Raw genomic sequence first — 22,537 nt, forward strand, 5'->3', positions numbered from 1 at the left:
GAAAGAGGAAGACTATAAAAAACTAAACAGGGGGGCCGGCCCAGTGGTGTAGTGGTTAAATTCACGTGCTCCGCTTGGGTGGCCTGGGGTTCACTCGCTGGTGCGGATCCTGGGCGCGGACTTACGCACCACTCGTCAAGCCATGCTGAGCCGTCCCATATAGAGCAACTAGAAGGATGTAGAACTATGACATACAACTATCTACTGGGGCTTTGGGAGATAAAAGGAAAAAAGGAGGAAGATTGGCAACAGATGTTAGCTCAGGGCCAATCTTCCTCAAAAGAAAAGAAACTAAACAAACAGGCTGTTTAGGATTAGGGCAAACAGCTTTGCTATCTTACCTCAGAATTTGTTGGAGTATTCTAAATTTATTATGACACAGATGATAAATAATGTTAAGTCATCAAGAATAACTTAAATAATATTCACTTTTCTCTATTGAAAAAGACAGATGATTGCCTAAAAGATTTTACAAATATTTTTCAAAAAATTAAAAAATAACTTAGCAGTAAGGTCATAAGCTTTAGTTGGCTGAAAGTTTACATATGTAGGATAACTCATTTGTCAACAGTATCGGAGAAGTTAAATATTGCTGAAGTACCTATTTGATATGAAATAGATCTAATTTTAACTATCTTCTTGGAGAAATATTCAGAAACTAATTTTAAAACAAATTAGAAAACTCCTTCTGTACTTCCAATCTTAAATTAAAGAAATTCTTTATAGACCTGAGATGACAAGTATTGCTATAGGTTTTTCTGTTCTTGAGAATGAATGAATGTATGAATGAATGAATGAATTGGTAAATGAATTGGAGAACTGAGAAATTAAGCATGTTTTATCTTTATGCATTTATTGTAGAGGTATTAACAGTGAAGAATAATTACTTTAAGGTAAAACAATTGTAGCATCATATTATAATATATTGTACTGCTGTTTAAAACCATTCTATAATCAAATAATCTTTTTTTGTAAGGATATATGAATGTAAATAGTATGTCACTACCAGAGAGTTTGTAACCAGATTTATATTCTATTTAATCACATAGAATAATTTCCATAGAATTATATTGAATATTATATTCAACTTAAGTTGGTACTTAACTTACATATGATATAGGATATGACAGAAAGAGATGAATAAAGGATAACTCCCAGGTTTTTGGCATCAATGCCTAGGTGAATAATGATGCCACTTACTAGGGTAGACTAGTTTGGAGGCAGAAATCAAGAGGTTCTTTGTTTTTTTGGCCATGTAAGGTATGATATGCCTTTTAGTCATATAAGTAGAGATGTTGTATAAAAGGTCAAGTATTTAGTAGGTTTAGCAGAAACTGCATTATAATAGACCATTATTAATGTAACTTTGTGATAAGTCCTCTGAGCAGGAAATGTTCTAATGATGGGCAATATATCCACATGAATTAAATCCTGAGCTTTTAGATGCCTTTTAAATGTTCAGCAGGATTACATCTTATAAAGTACTGAGGACGTCCACATTATAGGCTTATATTACCTAAAGATAACTTCTACTATAAAAATTAAGAGAACCTGCCTACCACCATCTTTCTCACCTGGACTAATACAATAACCTCTTAACTGGTCTCCTCACATCTACTCAGGCTATAGTCTGTTCTCTACCAACAGTTAGAGTGAACTTTTAAAATGTAAATATAATCATGTCCTTCACCTGCCTGAAACTTTTTGTGTCCCTTTGCCCTTCAAAATAACTTACATCCATTCCTTGGCTTATAGAGCACTACATGACGTGGCCCCTATCTCTCCAACCTTATCTCAGGTCATTCTTCCCTCACTCGCTAAGCTCTTGCCAAATAGACCTACTTTCAGTTCTTCTAACACTCTAAGCTCCTTCCCTTTCAAATCCCTTATATATGCTATCCCCTCTACCAATAGTACTTTTCCCTCAGCAACTTCTACTTATCAAATCTCATTTAGATGTCACTGTCTCAAAAATAATATAACCTTCTAATATGAAGTAGTTCTCCCCTCTTTTTCTCATTGTGACCTATTTTCCTTCATTGCATTTGTCAAAATTTGTAATTATACATTTATTTAAGGAATTGTTTGTTTAATAAGCTTGCTTTCTTCCTATTCTCTACATGTTGTTTTCATTCACTATAATATACTCAATGCTTAACACTATATCTGTTATAGATTAAACAATAAATATTTGCTGAATGAGTAAATAAATTAATCCTTTAAGCATTGGGATGCTATAGAAATTATTTCATCTTGGGAGAAATGGGACCAGATTTATGTATTGGGAAAATCATTTTGGCAGCACTATAGGTGGTCGATTGGAAGGAAGTAACATTGAAAACAGCAAGACCATGTAAGGAACTATTGCAGTAGTCCGAGTGAGAGATGATGAGGGATCCAGTCTAAGGCAATAGCAATGGGAAGTGAGGAAAATGGACAGATTTTTAAAGTATTTAAGAGGTATATGAGCATTTAAGATGGGACTTTGAGACTGATTACTTAAAAATGAATAAGAGAATGATAATCCAGGTGTCTTGATAGGCTGATAGATAGTGATACCATCAACAAAGGTAGGGATTTTAGGAGGAACAACTGGAATCCCATATAGGAGGAAAAGATGCAAGAGATTTTCTTGATATGTTGAGTTTGAGGTACCTTTAGATATCCAAATGGAGAAATCTCATAGACAGTTGGATAGGTATATGATTATGGAAGTCACCAGAGAGGTCTGAGGTGGAGATAAAAACTAGGAATCGTCAATTTACAGTTAGCAGTTGATACCAGGGGAGTGGATGAGATTGTCTAGGAAAAGAGCATAAAGTGAAAAGAGGAAAGTCTACAAGGAGCAAGCAGAGAAAAGGATCTAGCTAAGGAGACAGAAAAGGAACGATCAGAGGAACAGGCAGAGCAGAAAGAATGCCATATCTACAGCCAGGGGAAAAGACAAGTTCATGGAGGAACTGGTCAGTAGTGCCATGTGAAGCAACGATGTCAAATACGAAAAGGACTGACAAATGTTTTTTGAATTTGGTAATATATGGGTTATGAATTGCTTTGGCATTGCAGTTTGAGTGATATGGTAGAGGCAAAAACCAGATGGCAGTGGTTTGAGGAGAAAGATTAAAAAAAAGTGGAGAAGTTGGTATGTGGATGACTTTTTCAATAAGCTCAATTAAGAATGAAAAGATAGAGGAAGGGTAATGTCTTGGAGCGGGGTTGTAGTTTCAAAACTGAGCGTGTTTATAGAACGAGAAAGAATCTTTGTAGAGGAGGTTAAAGGTTTAGGGAGGGGATAATTGATGTCCCCATATAGGCTATTATTTCAAGTTTTAACCTTTGTCAAGACTCTTGTTCTACATTTTACCCTGCAGAATGGAAAAAGTAGTACATATAATAAATTTTCTTTCTGAAGATAGCTCTGACTAATGATTGTTTAAGCATATTTTAAATTTCTTTTTCATACTTTTAGAGAGACACTAATATATGTTTTTTTAATTGACAATTCAGTCTTATATTTACCTGACAGTATTCACCACCTTCTAGGTGCCCAGGCGCTTTTATAGTTGTTTAATTTAATTTCCCATGGTAGTTCATAGATTTCTTTATATGGGGGGGAATTACCAAGGATAAAAACGTAACTAAAAGAAATTTTAAAATGTTAATGGGCTTGCTTCACTGAAAAAAAATTTTTTCTTTCAATAATTACAGACACATTATTGAAATGATGGATTGCAATCAGTGTTTTTGCTTTTTATCTTGAATTTTTAACAAAAGCACAACATTTGCTAAGCAAAAATATATTTAGTCTAAACCTTCAGAGTCATAAATGCAGCTGCCTGGTTGCCTCAATAGTTTTTATTTTCTTTTATCAAAATACTTTTTTAAGAAAACAAAATGGTAGGGAAATAAGTTTACAGAATGCACATTCTATTTATCTTGTTAACGTACTTTCCAATATTCTCCAAATTTAGGGCTGTGTGCAGACATTACCAGCCCTTCTGTGCTAATCAGAAACTATATGAATAAGCACAAGGATATCTGTCATGCATTTTGTTTAGTTTGAACAATATGCTTTTATGAGTAGTTTTGGTTTTCCTTTTTATTTATATCTCTCAATATGTTATGCTTACTGTATTATAAGGGAAAAAATCCTCTTCTGACATATTTCCCTTGCCTATTTATATTATTAAAACTAATAAATTTTTCCTGCTAAAAATATTTAGGCCAGCAACTTCCCCTTATTTTATTAAAACAACAACAAAAGAAACCTATGATCTTAACATTTAATTTTTGAGAGGGTGTAAGAAAATAATTTTGCCTGAGTTTTAAATTTAGGCCATGACTAAAGCAAGTTGCTTTGTATTCATTACAGTGATAATCATTAAGTGGAAGTTGATAATGCTGGTAAGTTTGAAACTTACGCTTATAGGCAATTGTGCATCTGTCAGACACTCATTTTCTATTCTAGATTTAAAGAAATGTAAGTGCTAATTGGTAGACTTGACAAATAAAAAAATAACTATTCACTCTGTATTAGTTTACATAAGCAGACTTCTTTTGATATTAATAAATGTTTACTTATAGGAAGAAACTTTTGGATGATCAGAAACCAAGGAAACAGATATTATTGATCCTACTAGGGTAGATTGGGAAATGGAAAAATTGGACCTGTTATGCATTAAGTGTGTATTCCCTTAAGCTTGTACACTGTCACCAAATTGAAATTTCATGTTAGTAATATCATCTTGACAGTGTTACATCAAGTTGTATTTTATATCACCATTTTGACAATTCTAATTTTTATTAAATAAATATCTAATGATTAAAGCCTGTTATATTAATGGGAAATATAAGTTTAGTATTTATCACACTGGAATATATCTATAAATACTGTATTTTAAATTCTAGAGAAAAAATAAGTTAGTGAAATCAGACTTCATTCTAAATTTTTTATATTCCTTAGAACAAGTTATCATTTAGTTGCTTAAAATGAAGTAACTCGTCCCCTTTTCCCCAGCTACTAAGTCTAGATTCTTCCAATTAGTCTAGATTCTTCCAATTAGTGATATATTTCATCTTTTGTAAGTTAAACCCTATTTAATTTTTATTGTATATGCTCACTTGTTCCACTCTCCTGCTAACCAAATCAATACCTATATCTCCAGTTAAATTGTGTTCTAAACTCAGAATTGTCCATGATGAAAATAACTGACATTTATAGAGTTTTTAGTATGTGACTGGCACTGTGTTAAGAATTTTACAAGCATTATGTCATTTGGTTTAATTTAATGAGGGGAATACTAATATTATCCTCATTTTGCTGATGAAGAAAGCAAGACTCCAAGAAATATGTAAAGACAAGTCAAATAAGTGATGGAGCCATATTTGTATGTCCATTTCATTAATTCAACTGATATTTAAATGCCTATTTACCTTGTGGCAAGTACTGGGCTTGGCACTAGGATGCATGAATGAATAAAGCTAGTGCTCCCTGTGCTTGGAACATAGAGTTGATTAACAATAATACCACCACCACCATAGACACTTATATCACGTTTTCTTTGGGCCAAACATTACTTTGAGCAATTTTTATGTGTTAATTTACTTAATCCTCACCACAGCCTTACACGGTAGGTACTATTACTTTCCCCATTTTCCAGATGAGGAAAATGAGGCAAAGAGAGGTTAAGAAACTTGTCTAAGGTCACACACTGTAAATGTGTCTAAGTGTTAGAAGTGTGATTCAGACCTAAGCAGCCTGGCTCTGGTGTCTGGGATCATAAGCACTATGCTTTGCCTCATGTAACAGTAAAGACACATGATGAAAAAATAAATATGTGTGATGAGTGTTATATGAGTGAAATCATGCACTGTTTGTCTTTCTCTTTCTGGCTTATTTCACTTAACATAATACCCCCCAGGTCCATCCATGTTGTTGCTAATGATGAGTGTTATAAAAGAGGAAATAACAAGATTCAGTGGGGAACCTATAAGAATGAGTCTTCATCTTTTCTGGTAGGGGACCAAATAAGGCATCCCAGAGGACAGGATATTTAAGCTGAGATCTGAAAGATGAATAAGTTGTGTGAAGGACAGTGAGTAAAGGGAAGCATGAATAGCATGTGCAGAGGCTCTGAGGTGATCACTTGAGAACAACGAGAAGAATCCCACTGTGGCTGGAGCATGCCATGGTTTCAAGAGGTGTGTAGGGCTCAGATTGAGAAGGATGTTTTGGACATTTTAAGGTTTTGGATTTTATTTTAAGAACAGTAAGAAGCTAAGGAAGGATTTAAAATAGGGAGTATGGCCTGATCTGGTTTGTTCTGAATAGAGTATGGAGAATTGATTAGAGACTAAATCACTTAGGAGGTTCTCCTAATAATAAATTTTGACCTGATGAGAGAAGTAAGGTAGGAGAGATGGGAGACTGAAGAGATTCAGAAATATTTAGAATGTAGAATAAGCAGAATTTGATGATAAATTGCATGATGCAAGGCATTGAGGGAGGAGTCCAGAGTATAAATTGCAGAATTTTTATATGGGGATGGTTTAGTAATGGCCGTCTGGTTGGAGGGAGCAGGGCCAGGACATGTGTCTTGAATCTGCTTTCATATAGTAAATACAATGTTTTTACTTGGATCATACATTTATTTATGGTGGTTTGGGTGAGGTACTGATGGTGATTAGCAGGTGACATTTCTAACTGCTGCAAGGGTAACTCCCAAGTTTGATTGAGCACAATTAAGTGGGTGGATACTTCCTTAAATAGGTAACCCTGGAAAAGGATTAAGATATGGGGGAGCATGTATAGAAGGAGGTGGAGATCACAAGCTTGGTTTTGAATATGTTGAATTTGAGTTATCTGTGTGAGACACCCAAGTGGAAAAGTCTTTTAGGCAGTTGATTGTATGGATATGGAGCTTAGAAAAGATGTCAGAACTAGAGAAGTAAATTGGGGAATTTTCTGCATATAGATGGTAATTGAAGCCATGAAAGTAGATAAAATCAATCAGGAGAAAAGTAAAAAGTGAGAGGAGGGAGTAGAATATCTAAAACATCTCAAAGAAAATCAGAATAATTCTAGAATCAAAGATTTTGCTGAAGGAGAGCTAGTAAGGGACACTGAGAAGGAGCAACTAGAGAAGGAGAAGGCAAAGTAGAGCAGTGTGGTATTATGAGATCAAGAGAAGAGACGTTTTCAAATACGAGAGAGTTGAAAACTCTCAGAGAGTTAGTTGTCTATTTGAGTGCTGCCGAGAGGTCAAGGAAATGGGCTCTAAAAATTCCCCACTAAATTAATCAATGTGGAGGTGATTGATCTCATTAGTGAGAGCAATTTCATTGGATTGATAGAGAAAGAGGCTAGAGTAGGGTAGCAGATGAAGGAATGCAGATGAGAAGAAAAGCATTTCAAAACAATAAGCAGGAAGGATAGTAGCTGGAGGGAAAAGGAGTTAAATAGAATGTTCTCCTAAGCTGTCTACCTCATTTGTTAATTTTCCTCTGGAAGTCACATTTTAACATATTCATTAATCAGTTTAATCAGCATATGGCAGACAGGTTTGATTTTTAAAAAGAGGATATACCTGAGGAAACAGTCATAAAAAAAGAAATAACTAAATGAGGATTTTGGCAGGGCTTACATGCCACATGGGCTGGGCATCCTTACCTATTTTCTTCCTATCTCTTCTCCCTCAACACTGAAAGTGAAATAGGGATAGCAGACTTTTTTGAACTGAGGGATATGAGACTAATAGTTGTGAAGGAGTAGGACAGAGAGCCTAGATAGCATAGGTAAAATGACTCCTGCATTTCACTCCATAAATTCTAAACATCATTGGGAATGGAACAAGGCACAGTCTGAATCTCTGTGTATCCTAACCCCAAGTTTAACTTAATTCACATTTCTAGGTTATGTCATGAAAAAAGTTTTTGGATTAAAATTATTGTAATTGACAGAGGTTGAGTTTTGATTGCCAGGAGGAAAATTTGACTAATATAAAAGATTATATGGGAGAGATTTCCTTTTCCTAATAAATATCAGTACTAATGTTGCAATTTAGTTTTGGCTTTCATAAAATAGTTAACTTCGATATAAAGTCATATTGCACTCATGAGAACACTCATTTTTAGAATAAAATGTTTTGCCTCACAGTCATCTATATGGCAGATAGGTGTTCTTTGTTAGATTCTCTACTCTAGCAACAGTTTCTCCGCTATGAATCAGAATATGCCTCCTTATACAAATGATTGTAAGAACTGGATATCCGGTAGTCTGAGGTCTGCAGAAAAGTTGTAGATTCCTGACCTATAAAAATGGAAATTTTGCATTTGTCTAGAAATGATATTTGAGAAATTTGCCTTTTCTTCTATGTAAGCCAAGTAAGTTGGGGTGCAAAATTTCGGGAGACAGTGGGACTTTATCATTGACATGTCTACATTTTTTCAGAGGATTTCAGCATATATTTTGTTTCCTTTTAGATTTGATTTTTTTAAACATTTGGCATAATGGAATGAGAACTACTGATAAGTTCATTGTATAATAGAAAATCCCTTAGGTAAAGAATATATTATTCTGTGTGATTCACAGATTATCTAAGCTACTATAGGTGATTAATGTATGATTGTGCAGTTAGGAAAGTGACCCAGCAGCAGAGAAAATGTTGGGTGTAGGGGTTCTAAACAAATTATTGTGGCCATATTCTAGTTAATTATCATTCATTTTGAATACTTTGTTTAAATATACACATAGGATAAGTCTCCAGGGGTATCCTAGCTAAAAGTCCAGACATCCATATCAATATTTAGATGATATAGAAACCTAGTTACCAAGATAGCGTATTTTGTACTATTGTTAGCACACTTAATTTTTTTGTATGTCTTTGAGCATGTTTTTTTAGAACCACAAATGATTATAATTTCATAGTGAAAACACAGAGTATATGGTTTGAAAACATATGCATTACCAAAAAAAACATGACTTTGTGGTTCTTATGGGAAAGGCTTTGAAGCTATCTAATCAAGTTCAAAGAAATCGCTTTCAAATTATATTTCAACTCATTCTGAATTTTTTTCTTGAGCCAATGTACTAACCTGAAAGGGCTCTTATACCATTTCTGGAAAGGATTCTGGGTTTCCAGAATCTCATGTTATTGACTATTCCCTTCTAACCCTGAAAAATAAAGTCTTTTACAGTATATTGTCTTGATTTTTATGTTATTACTGTGCTTCTGAAGCATGTGGTTTAAATAGGTGGTAGTTTGCCTTGATAGAGACCACTCTAAGCTACTAACATCATCAGTTGTTTTTAATAATTATCATTACTAAGCAATATAGAATGGCTGTCTAAAAACTTAGCAGTGTTGGACAAAAATGATTTTTTTCCTACTACACTGCCCTTGTGCTGAGTGTACTACAGTTTAATTAATTTTATTTTCCTATAATGTTTTTAGAGGAAGAAGAAACAGTTCAGTCTCTAAGTGCCCTGGAAGAAGATACAGCGTAGTTTCCAAAGTGACAATTTGGGCCACCAGAACTTTCATCAGTTATATTAATGTTGCTGATATGAACTGTATATCATTTCTGAGGAATAACAACACCAATGATTGATATTTCTTAATTAAAATAGTTATTTATTTAAGCAATCTTATTTTCTACTTTGTATTCAAGTTATTTCCAAGACAGTTTAGTAAATAGGAATTTCATATAGAAGGAAACTTAGGCAACTAGAAAAAGAAGTCTAGCTCATTATCAGTTTCATCATCTGTAAAATGGAGATGATCATATGTGCTACAAAGGTTTAAAAAAGGATACATACATATCCTGTGACATAGTAATGCTCAATAAATTTTGCTTATTATTATGATGGTGCTTTCTATATAAAGTCATTTGTGTGTTTAGATGAAGTTCTAATTCTAAGGCTCTTAAATTAAAATCTACTTGTTAAGCAAAATATTTGAGTAATATATATTTGTGTATTATATAATTAAGGCTTTGAATAATACAGTTTTTAGAAGGTGTTTGCTGATCCAACTTCTAACAAACAAAGCAGGTTAGGGAATATTAAAATGGTAACAAATGTTTTTTCAAATAAAGTAAAAATAAAACATTTAATTTTTTTTAGTTCTTTAAAGTAGATTTTTCTTTAGACATTTTTGTAGCTTAAAATATGTATTTTATCAGAAACAGATTGTGAACTAATTCACTAGTGAGCCGGGGATCTACATTTCTGAGAAAATTCAACCTGATAGGTTGTATATGCTCAAGAAGAGGAGTGTTAAACTAGGAAGAGTAGAAGGGAACAAGGCTAGGAGATGAATTCTAAACCTTGGATATATATGCCCATTGATACCTTAGTTGGAGGAGTCAGGTTTTGCATTGTGTAGTGTTTCTGCCAGACACTTTATTTATGTGCAGTCTACAAGGAGATAACTAGACTCAGGGGTCTGAAGTTTTTGTAGCTAACGAAGAGTGCATTCTATTTATATAGTGATGGGCCAATTTTACACAAGGCTGGTGAGTTCATTAACAACTTAAATGAACAAATTCTATCATATAGTCATTTTATAAATTACACGAATACTCCTATGTTTTACATGATTTACACTGTAGATTGTATTCATGAAAGATTAAATAATAACTTTGTAGTAGATACTATAAGGAAGAAGCTTTTAATTAACATTGATCTTCTCAGGAAGCTTCTTGCTTTTTGGGGGTAGGGGTCCTGTATAAATTTAAATAAGCTCTATAAATTTAAATTCTGACCTCTTAACAGCCCTTTGTTTACTATATTCCTGTAGTCACAGCATGCAAGTACCTGTAACTGTCTCTTTAATTTTCCTCAAAAGGAAATTTTGATGTAGCATTTAAATTCCATAAGGCTTCTTATAACTTATGCTTCTATAACCAAGGTGGATCTAAGAAATTCAGTCCTGCAATTCTCTCACATCTGCTTTTGTTTTCTGTTCTTTCTTTACTTAAATAAATAACACAGCACTTTTTCAAGTGTTGTGAGAGAGAATGAAAGAACTAGCCCCAGTTCTGCCTCTTAGTTTCCTTGATCATTCAATCTTTCAGCTCTCTGTCCTCACCAATTCCAGATGCCTAAAGATGATCGTGACTTTGGCAGCAGTGGGACAAAAATTTCAGCAACATAACTAAAGAATAAAGGAAAACTATATGTGGACAAATGACTAACAAACAGCAAATTTTTCAAAGATGGTCAAGGGTAGGACAGATATTTTAAAAGTCCTGCTCTTGATAATTTCATTTAAGCTAACGGTCTGTTAATTCAATTATTTTATCAGAATGCCGTTTGGTAAAATACCTCCTCTAAAACACTGAATGTAATACTGAATCTTTGAGTACTGTAATGGGTTGTTAATTTATTTTCAGCAGCTGTTTCTATCAAGGACGTAGTCATTACAAAAGTAGTACAGAAACAAAGTGATTTTACTATTTGGGAGGCCAGCTTTATATTCTTTCACCTTTTATTTTCAAATAGTAATTCATGTTAGAGGATTCCTCATTAGTTAGAAGTGAAAATGTAAACAGATACTCCTGAGTTTTGTTATCAGCTTGACTTCTCATCTCATGAAGAAAATCCTTTTTCCTGCTGTTTCATATTTGAAGTCTTATTAGTTGTTCTAACACAGAAGTAGAGCAGAGTTCTATGATATTCTCTTTAATAAGTCTCCAAGGTCTTCAAGAGGAATGCAAAAAGGATATAAGTCCTTCATTGCAATATAAAGTGGACCTAATAACCACAAAGCCTGAGTAATTGTGGTTTTATTAAGTTGTTATTGCTTTTGTTTGTTTTTTTCCCAAGACGGAAAGCTTGTTTTTAGTACTATTATATCACCTCTTGAACTGGTATGTCACAGAAGAGTTTTCTTTCTGCAAGCAACTGGCAGAAATGTTACATGTTTGATTATATAGCAATTTTTATTCCCTATGTATTTTAATGTTCCTCCAAGCTGTTATTCATATTTAATTTTGTCTTTGAATATCCATGTCCTCTTTTTTTTTGGGGGGGGGTAACTTTGAAGTGGTCTATATCAATTTCTGTAGAGTTCTTGATTTTATTTGCCATTTTACAAAGATTTTATACTTTGAGATACATATATATCATGGACATCACCTATAGACTCTTAAGGTGAAATTGCTATTTGCATAATTTAGTAAACAAATTTCTTGCAAGATTAGTCAGGAGAAGAAGAAATATAGCCAAATATATGATCTTATAACAAAGAGAGTTTTAGAAAATAAAAAAGCACAATAAATTTTCTTCTCCTCCACTCCCAATAGAGTACAGGCTGTAATCCCTCCCTAGATTATAAGTCTGTGCATTTGAACAAACAGAAGGAATTTGATAGCATTTAATTGCAGCAAAGTTTTTACTGAACAACTTCTTTTGGAGCCTTTGCATCTTACTTCTCAGTGTTTCTCAAGGAGCCAATGTTAGTTATTCTTGATGCTCTAGCAACTGAAGAATAAAATCATGAGGATTTCATTAAATAAAAGTACCAATTTGTAACGTATGTCATTGCATGTTAATATTCTTTGATTCCCAAACGACTAAATATGGTTCTCAAATGTGTGTGATTTCCATCTGAGTCAAAGGGAGTCATGTACACAAAGCTAGGATTTGATGCAATGCCACTTTGAAATATAAGAGTGTTTCTATAACACTTGTCTGTGAACTTTAAGTGAGAGCCGTAACAGATGTGAGAAAGAATTATGACAAGGACAACCTAATTTAAGTTTTATAACTTTTAGGAAATGTCATCTTTTTGTTGGTTTCAGAGACTTTTTCAAATGTTTTAAACACAATTTTCAGATAACAATAATGAAAAGCTGAGCCCCAAACCAGGGACAGGTGAACCAGTTTTAAGTTTGCACTACAGCACAGAAGGAACAACTACAAGCACAATAAAACTGAACTTTACAGATGAATGGTAAGTTAATACTTTTGTAAAGATGTTCTTAGCCATTTTGTAGGATTGTATTAGATGTTATTTTTAGCACTTCATCATCTTTATGTTTTTGTTTTGCTGTAATATATTGGTTCTCAAACTTGAGCATGCTTCAGAATCACTTGGAGAGTTTGTTAAAACAGATTCCTGGCCCCTCTCCCAGAGTTCAGCTTGGGGTAAGGTCAGAATTTGTATTTCTAAAAACGTCCCAGGTGATGCTGATATTGCTGGTCCTGGGATAATCTTCTGATAGAAAATACAAAAGATAAAAATAATCACCTAAAGACCATTAGTGCAAAAATAACAAACCTAACATTTTGGAGCTTTTTGCAGTCTTGGTGTATATAATAGTGTGTATATATATATGATTTTTGTTTTGAATTTTAAAACATAATTTTAATCATACTGAATATACCCTATTCATGCCTACATCTATTTGACTTAACTTAAAATAAATATTCCTACATTACAACTTAGTTTTCATAAATATTATTTTACTAGCTGTATAATATTCCATCAAGTAGATGTACCATAGTTTACTGAACTGTTTCCCTTTAATTGGGTGGTGAATTTGTTTACCTTTTTTTTAACCCAAAAAGCTATAATGAATATCTTTATTTACAAGCTTTTTCTACCTTTAAGATTATTGATTTGAGATATATTCCCAGAAATGAACTATATCTAGGTCAAAAGATATTGCCAAATTATTTTCAAAAGGATCTTCTGTCGTTACATTTCTACTAGCAGCATATGAAAGTACACATTTTGCTGTCTCCAGGCCAGTGTTCAATATATTCATTTATTTTTAACTTGTATATTTGATTTAAAAATAATATTTACTTTTGTTTAATTGATTACTAGTAAGTTGAACTTGAATGGTTGTATAAGTTCTCTTTAATGACATTTCTGATTGTATTTATTTCTCATTAATCTAGTTGAATCTTACATTTAAAAAAAATCAAGTTATGTGAGCTTCTTATATTTTTTCGCACTGTCTCATGGGCTTTTGCTTGAGACGGCTTTCAAAATTTTTTATTTAAATTTATTGCTATTATTATATTAATATATATAATATAATCTTAATATGTAATATAATTAATTATATATTAATATATACTATTAATATATAGTAATTATATTAATCATTTATAACATTAATTATGTGTAATTAATATATTATATTAACATTTAATTGTATATTAATATATATTATATATTGGTATAATATATAATATATTATTTATATATAATATAGTTATATGTTTATTAATATATAATTAATTATATGTTGATATATGATAGTAAATTTATTCCAATTCACTGGTTTCCATTTGTGTTTATGTGTGTATGTATTTCATATTAAAATCTTTAAAGAGGATTTTCAAATATTATTGAGTACCTTCTATGTTCCAGAGCTATTCTAGACACTGGGAATACATCAGTGAAAAAAATAGACAAAAAATCCCTGCCCTCTTGGAGCTTACATTCTAGGTGGAAGAAACAGGGAATAAACATATAGATAAGTGAATTGTATAGTATATTAGAAGGTACTAAGTGCTGTGGAAGAAAATAGAGTGGGTGAGGGTGATTGGGAGATCTAGGGAATGGGTAGGCATCATTGAGAAGATATGACATTTGGACAAAAACTTGAAGGGTAAGAAGGAGTGAGCCATGCAGATACCTGGGGGAAGAGCATTCTAGGCAGAGAAAGCCAGTGCAAAGGCTCTGAAATCAGAGCAGACGTAGTATGTTCAAGGATCTCTAAGAAAACCAGTGTAGCTGGAGTGGAGTGAACAAAGGAGAGAGTAGTAGCAGAGAAGGTCAGCCAAGGAAGTCAGAAAGATATTTAAAAGGATAAAGGCTAACTCTGGTTGCTGTGTAGAGAATAGGCCATAGGTAGAAGCAGGGAGACCAGTTAAAAGGCTATGGCAGTAAGCAAAGGTGACAGGTGTTGGTGTCTTGGACCACGGTGGGAGCAGTGGAGGTAGTAAGAAGTGATTGGGTGCTAGATGTATATTTGAAGGTGTAGTCAATAGAATTTCTTTATGAGCCCTAGTGTTTGACCTCAACTTTTTACAATCGTGATATCTATGGCCCTTTTTCTTAATACATAATTTAAGATCATAGAAGATTGTCGTACTTATTCTTTTGTGTCTTTTCTATTCTGTTCTCATGTTTCTGTGTAGAAGGGGCTGATTTCTTATAAAGAATCTCATCTGAGCATTTTTTTAGAAAAAATCTTTAGTCTCACTTTTCTTTCGAATGCAACTTCCTTCTCTAAAAACCAACCATAAATTAAATTCTCATTCATCGGTTTCTTATTTCTTTATCAGAACAGTAATTAACTTTTTTCTGATTATGAGAGTATTCAATATTCATCGTAAAAAAAAAATTCAATAAAGGTTGCAGTCTTTTTCATCTCTGCCAGTGTGGTATCTTGCTTTTATTTTAGTTTCTTTGATGACAGATGGGGCAAAAGAGCACACTGACTAAGAGCTTGGACTCTGAACTTGAGCTGTTGAACCTCTCTAAAACTCAGTTTTCTCACTTGAAAACAGGCGTATTTAATAGAACCTACTTCAGAGGTTGTTGGGAAGATTTAATGAGATCATGCAGAAAAAGTACATAGCACTTAGCACATTGACTGGCACATGATAGGCCCTAAATAATTGTTAGCTACAATTATCATCTTTTGTAAATTGCCTTTCAGATCCTTTGCCCAGTTTTCTACTGTGATCTTTATCTTATTCTTGTTGATTTATAAGTTATTTTTTTATTATTAAATTAAGTGAGGATAATACCATTTGTCTTTCATTTTTTGCAAGTATTTTTCCCAGTTTGTTGTTTGTCTTTCAGTTTACTTATGGTGGTTTTGCTTTATGGTTTCAGCCTTTGAGCTCATGCTTAGAAAAGCCTTGTCCTTCCCAGGATTAGGGGAAAAGTTTCTTTGTATTTTCCTCTTGTATTTCTATGATTTTATATCAAAAATTCTGTGTTTAATCCTTCTACAATTTACTTTGCCATAAACTGTGATGTAGAGCTATAGCTTAATTTTTCTACATGGCTGTTCCTTTGTCCCAGTACCATTTATTGAACAATCTATTCATTCTCTGTAATTTAAAATGCCATATTAACATGTGCTAAATATATTTACTTGGTTACTTTGTATTTTCTACTAATGGTTGTCTATTCCTATATCAATACCATAGTGTTTTAAATATCCTGTTATACACTGAGCATTTTATTGATGCCCATATTGTAGCTTTCTCAATGGAAGAAAAAAAGATTTATATATCACATTGGCCTCTGTTTACCAAAATTGCTATATATTTCTTTCTAGTTAAAAAAAAATACATAGTAATTGCAAAAAAATTCAGAATCTAGAGAAAAGTATGAAAAAATCACTTGCAGTAATTCTACTGAGATGACACTTAACATTGGTACAGATTCTTTCTGACATTTTTCTTTGCATATATATGCATATGAATATACATTCTTTTTAAAAATATCTTATTATACTTGGATGTCCTTTTTTAAAAAAAAAAATCAAATTGACTTCTGCAATTAGCCTAAAAAGGTTTTCATAAAATCTTGGCAAAAAGTCCATGGTAATTTTCCTTGTTTATTGAGTCACTGCTATTTGTCTATAATTAACGTTTTTTAAGTTACTGTAACTCTTGTTTCTTTTTCTTGTTCCCATTTATCCTAAATTTAAGAAATTGTTGCATTTCTGTGAATTTAATTTTAATCTTAGTCAGATTGTTATACATTTTCCTGTTTTCTTTCCCACTCAATCTCCTACTTACACATATGTGATGCCATGATTTGTCACAGAATATTCATTGAAAATTATCTATTTAAATTGGTATAGTATTCTGCTATTTCCAAAAATGCTAACAGTTATGGTCATCATCAGGTGGGTATTAAAATTAAAACAGAAAACATTATCCTATCCTTCTATAAAACTATGGTGCTCAGTCACCTGCTGTATTTGAGCAACAATCCAGAACGTGATCCACAGAGGGCAGTTTGAAAGACCAAAGAAATGTCCAGGCCTCTTTTCAAGTATAAATTTAAAAAGTAATGTAGACGACAAAGTCTAAAAGGGCATGTGATCAAAGTCTGTAAAAACCATTAAGGATTTGGATATGGTAAACCATCTGTAGTGAGGACAAGAGGGGAGACACTGTGATTAAGTTAAAATTCAATAGAGAGATGTGTAGAAATATATACCAGATCTTAGAAGAATCAAAACAGTGAAGAAGCTATCCTTTTGTGTTTTCAAATCTCTTTTTTAAGATTAAAGTGGGTTAGAATAGTCACCTTGATTATTAAAAGTGATGTTTTGCAAGTACTATTAAAGTAATCCTACATTTTATTTGTAGTCTGTTTTTGAGCTACTTCTCTAGTTGTATAATAAAAAAACTATCCTAAAAGTTCATACTTGTTAACTTCTTTATGGAACCACTTATCTTGTTTTGATGATAGGAGCAGTACTGCCTCAAGTTCTAGAGGAAATGGGAGCCACTGCAAATCTGAGGGTCAGGAGGAATCGTTGGTCTCACAGAGCTCAATGCAACCACCAGAAGGAGAGAGTGAAACAAGTAAGGGGTTACTTTGCTTTTGTCATTACAAAACCCCGATGTTGGATGTCCATCTGTTTTTCTCTTCCCTCGATGCTGCAGTTTTGTTTCTTGTTTTTAATAAATTACTCTTGCCTCTGTAGTCCAGCTATTACTATTGATAAACAAATAGCAGATGCAGAAGGTAGGGACCTTAAGGTTTTAAGATGAGGAGTCACAGTGAAGCTCAGTTTCCCTCTGCAGCCACAATGGCCAGAATAGGTGATCATTGTACTGAAAATATGTGAGATGTAAATGTTAGTTTGAATTATCTTTGCCATTTTTATACCTAGCAGTGAAATTCACGGTATCTGTCTTGATGTTTTCAAAGAGTGTAAGTGGTTTATGGAGGGGAAGAAAAGGCATAAAATCTAAGCGGGTTAGGAGTGAATCCCATTTCATACAGGAAGTGCCATTTAGGGAATATTTCAGAACTCTTTCCTAGAATATTTTTATGTGACTATTATATGAAATTTAGTGTCAAGCACAGAGCCTGGAACACAGGAGATTTTCAATAAATATTTGATAAATGAAGGAATAAATGAATTCCGTTTTTTATTAAGTGAATAGTTAAAACCTCAGTATAACAGAGTTTATAAGAATTGAATATGTGTAAGACAACTGTCTGGTAAGCAGATGTCCAGTTAGGAGCAAAAAAACCTGATCCTTCATGAGTCTTAGAGTTAAATAGCAGAAATAAATATTTTCAATGGACAAAACAATTTATGGTAGGGTCAACTTTGCTATTTGTTTGTGATAGTTCAGATTACACCAAATGCATGATGAAGGGGCAGAAAAATACTCAGTTTTAAGTTTAGATTTTGTAAAGTTTAGAAAAAAGCAAGATCAAGTAACGTTTGCTATGAGGGATAATCTAACCCAGAGATTCTTCACGTGAAGTTCCTGAAGGCCCCTAGGCTTTGGGAAGAGTCAGTGGGCAGAACTGCACATCCCTTCCTGATAGCGTTTGTACAGTTTTGTGTGTACATACATATTTGCATTATACTGGGTGGAGGTTTTATCTGAGAGTCAAAAGTTTCTATGACCCCAAAAGGCTTATGAACTACTCATACATAGGAAAACTAAAGTATTAAATTGGTGTTTATTTTTCTAAACAGATTTGAATTTAATGATTATTTGGTTTATTTCCCAGAAGCTCCTGAAGAATCATCAGAGGATGTGACAACATGCCAGGAAGGTACAGCTGCAGAAAACATAGTTGAGGACCGTGTAGATGTAGGTGAGTTGTCTTGTGTTCTTTAAATAATTGCTTCATATAGGAAAATGAGAAATCTTAATCTATGTTAGTCTCTCCAGAGTTAAAGGCCATTTCCAAATAGATGTGTTGTGGAATTTTCCTCTCCATATAGGGGAATTAGACTTTATATTAGAAAATGTCTGTGTCAGCTTTAAAGTTAGATTAATAATTAATGTTGCCGACATGACCAACTGTTACTACTTTATTTTCTGACAGCACAATCAGACAAGTTCACATCTGAGCCATTGGATTCCAGCTCAGGAGAAAGGAATGACTTTAATCTTGATAGCCCTTGTGGGGTTCCAGAAGAATCCACTTTGTCTGAAAAAGGCAAGGAACCAGGAACTTCAGATCAGACTAGCACTGAGAGTGCTTCCAATGCACCTACCACCAATCCTGAGCCTCAGTCACAAACAGAAGCCATCGGGCCTCTGGCTCGTGAGGAAACATCAGCCAGGGACTCTGCTCTCCAGGACACAGATGACAGTGACGATGACCCAGTCCTGATCCCAGGTGCAAGGTATCGAGCAGGACCTGGTGATAGGTTGGTAAATTTTTAGTAACCATGAGCTATAAAAAATATAATTTACAAGGCTTTGTTTGAAATCACGTAAAGGAGTCTCTCCGTTTTTGATGGCTGCTTCCTCTAAGGGTGTCTTAGTCATATAACTCACAGAATTTCTTAAACTGTAAATGGTTTCACATATTACATTCTTTGAACAAACTGTGCATTAAGAGGGGAATAAAAGGTCTCATTGCTTTGTATCTCCAGCACTGAGGCTTGTTCCTCAATTTACAGATCAAGAGAAAGGAATGTTGAGAATGCCCAACAGGTTATTTATGAAGTCGGAGTTATATTTAGCTGTCAGATTGCTCTGTAGACGTCCTGGTCTTTATCAGTTTTGTTTCGTTTTTTTAATGTTCAGTTTTTCTGCTTTTCTATTGACCCTGGATTAAGGTAGTGTGATAGTAGTTCTCTTTTTGAGAACATTATGTTTTTCTTTGATTTCTACTAAACTTAGTAACTCAATTTAGAAAATGAGAAGTTTTACCAAATAACAAATATTGTGACTACAATAAAGAATTGAATTGCTAGCATGTTCATATACTTTTCCTATTTTTCATTTTATGTGATCATAGGGATATATTTTATTTTTTAGTAGATAAAATAGACACGTTAAAGTATCTTGCATTCCATACTTTTCAAAAACTGTTTCTACAATTAGTGCCATCGTATCTCATTGTAAGTTCTGTCCTCTTTCAGAGAATCAAATTTTATCTTTAAAATCGTAGCTCACACAGGAGTGAAGAACTATTTCACATATTTCTGTGCTCAATATGTTGCTATTTGTAAACTATTCTGACATTTCTGTCAAGTGAAAAATATAATGAATAGATTAATTTACCATTAAGGAATGTCACTGTTGTCTAATGATCAAGAGCATAATGACTTGGGTTTGAATCCTAGTTTTACCACTTATCAGCTATATTTCATCATTCAGTTTACTTAATGTCTCTTTAAGGTTCAGTTTCCTTGTCTATAAAATGAGGTTATGATTATCTAGAATTGTAAGAATTAAAAAGAAATCTATCAGTTGATCAATCATAGGGCCTATCTCACATTGAAATCACTAAATAAGTGATAGCTGTATTAGACAACCAGGATATTCTGTGTGGCTACTTAGAGTTAAAAACCAATTCCAGTAAGAATGGCTCTAGGGATAAAGATGAACAGGGAACAAGCAAAAATCCTCAACAGTGTAGCTTGCGGTTCAGTGAAACTCCTTAACTATGAAAGAATATATATCTTCCTTTAGTCATATTTAGTCAAAGTGTTTACTTTGCAATGGCACCATTTTTAAATGTAAAGGAAGTAATATTTCCCTAATATTTGTACTTAGAGATTAATCAAACATCTCTCTTTACTTGCCACACATTAGTCTTCAGCATTCTCTCTATATATTTTAGACAAGTAAAACTTAGTTCAATTTCTTTCCATACCCAGAGGGAGCCCCTTAGAATGTCAGTACCACTTGATGTATGCAGATAAGGTTAGCAAGCATAGCACAATGAAAATCACATTAATGGTTTCTAAAACTCAGGGTGGAGAGCTAGATATATAATTATTTTAAGCTTGTACATTTATGGCCTTCTATTTATATAAGTGAACATATGTCCTTGTTTTTTCCTGTACTTACATAGCTAAAAATGATACTAAGGTCATAATTGAAAATAAAATTCACATATCCACTTCCATTAAAATGCACCATATCACTTTCAAGTTTTGTTTAAATGAGAAATTATATATTTTTAATAGATATTAGTTGCAAAAAATCATAATTATTTAGCATCTTCTATCCAGACTAATTGTAACACTTTTATACCAAGCCTGCTTTATAGCTGAGGAAACTGAGGTCCTAAGCAGAGCTTTGGTATATTTTAGACCTAAGGAGAATTTTTTTTTTAAACACAATAGTATAACATCAATGAGAAATAATTTGGGGGAAGAGTGGGTCATAGAGAATCCAGAACTTTTTGTGGTATATTATCCTTAGTTTGGAGATATTACCAGAAGCTATAATATCTTTCTATTGAGCTTTTTCATTTTCATTTTCATAATACTTAGATGATTTAAATGTTTTAAGGATTCTCCTAGGTTTTAGATCTGCCACAGAGTTGGCACCTGATAGCCTCATTGACCCAAGAAACCCAGGTGCTGAACTAGAATAGCAGGATATTTTAGAGGAGAGATGATCAGGGCAGCAGCTTGGAACTGACCCCACTTCCTGCATGTACTCTTGAATTCATACTCTCATGGTTGGATCCAGATTTGAAACCACCTCTGGGTCTACATTTGCTTCCTTGCTTTGCTTTTTTTTTTTTTTAACTCAATATTATTTAATATTCTGTATACTCAGTTTAGGTATTTAGCCTTAGTTTGTCCCATATTATTTTGTTTTATTCTATAGGACATAGTAGTAAACTTACTGAAGAATAGTGCAAGAATAATAAAATTCTTACTCTTTGAGAAACTTAATAATTTATTGAATAAGAGAGGACAATACACAAGCCATTTATATACAAAAATGTATATACTGAGATGATGCTAAAGTGATTATAGTGACTGTTTCACAGTTATATCAATTTTTCTTTGAAATTTGCATTATTCTTTGCTAGTTCTTTACCAGAAATTTGTAAATGGTGAAAATCTTCCTTCTGACTTTTATCTAGATAATTTTTAATAGTTCCTAACTTCCTTAGCACCATCTTGATTAAATCCTGAACTACCTATGTAAAGTGTACTTTTAATATTTCTGCACCTTTCTAAGGACTTTTCATCCTTGAGACTACTGCCCATTTATCTTACTTCTAAATTTGGAGGAATACATATGTTGACTTTTATTCTACAGAGAGAAAGTTTAAGAAATTTTGCTTCTTAAGGATATGAAAAGAATCATTTACCAGCTTGTAAGTAGGCATAAGATTTTTGAGAATTTCTCTTTCCAAAGGACAAAAGATTCCAAAGCTCTACGGTAAAAATCCTACCATTTGGTTCTTAGAGTCTAAGGATACATTTCACACTTGGATGAAGTGCCCAACTGAAAGGATGCATGTCTTAGAGGTCCCTCCTTGCTGCCATTTGAGAAGCCCAGTGAAGATTAGTTTGTTAGGGCAGAGAAATG

At 33.2% G+C, this 22,537-nt stretch overlaps 1 protein-coding gene across 8 annotated transcripts in view; it reads left to right on the forward strand.

Annotated features, from left to right (window-relative positions):
• DCAF6 (DDB1 and CUL4 associated factor 6) overlaps nt 1–22,537 on the forward strand; it is a 136,116-nt gene that overhangs the window by 86,106 nt on the left and 27,473 nt on the right. For 7 of the 8 annotated variants that reach the window (XM_087437618.1, XM_087437604.1, XM_087437581.1 and 4 more), the window contains 4 exons: nt 12,839–12,956; nt 17,463–17,578; nt 18,750–18,836; nt 19,071–19,398. In XM_087437618.1, coding sequence (XP_087293744.1) covers nt 12,839–12,956; nt 17,463–17,578; nt 18,750–18,836; nt 19,071–19,398 — 649 coding nt within the window. The remainder of the gene's footprint in view (nt 1–12,838; nt 12,957–17,462; nt 17,579–18,749; nt 18,837–19,070; nt 19,399–22,537) is intronic. The other variant, XM_087437586.1, reaches the window with a different exon arrangement.

Source organism: Ceratotherium simum, chromosome 2, assembly GCF_057802395.1.
Source record: "Ceratotherium simum simum isolate JZ-2026a chromosome 2, ASM5780239v1, whole genome shotgun sequence".
Lineage (NCBI taxonomy): Eukaryota > Metazoa > Chordata > Mammalia > Perissodactyla > Rhinocerotidae > Ceratotherium > Ceratotherium simum.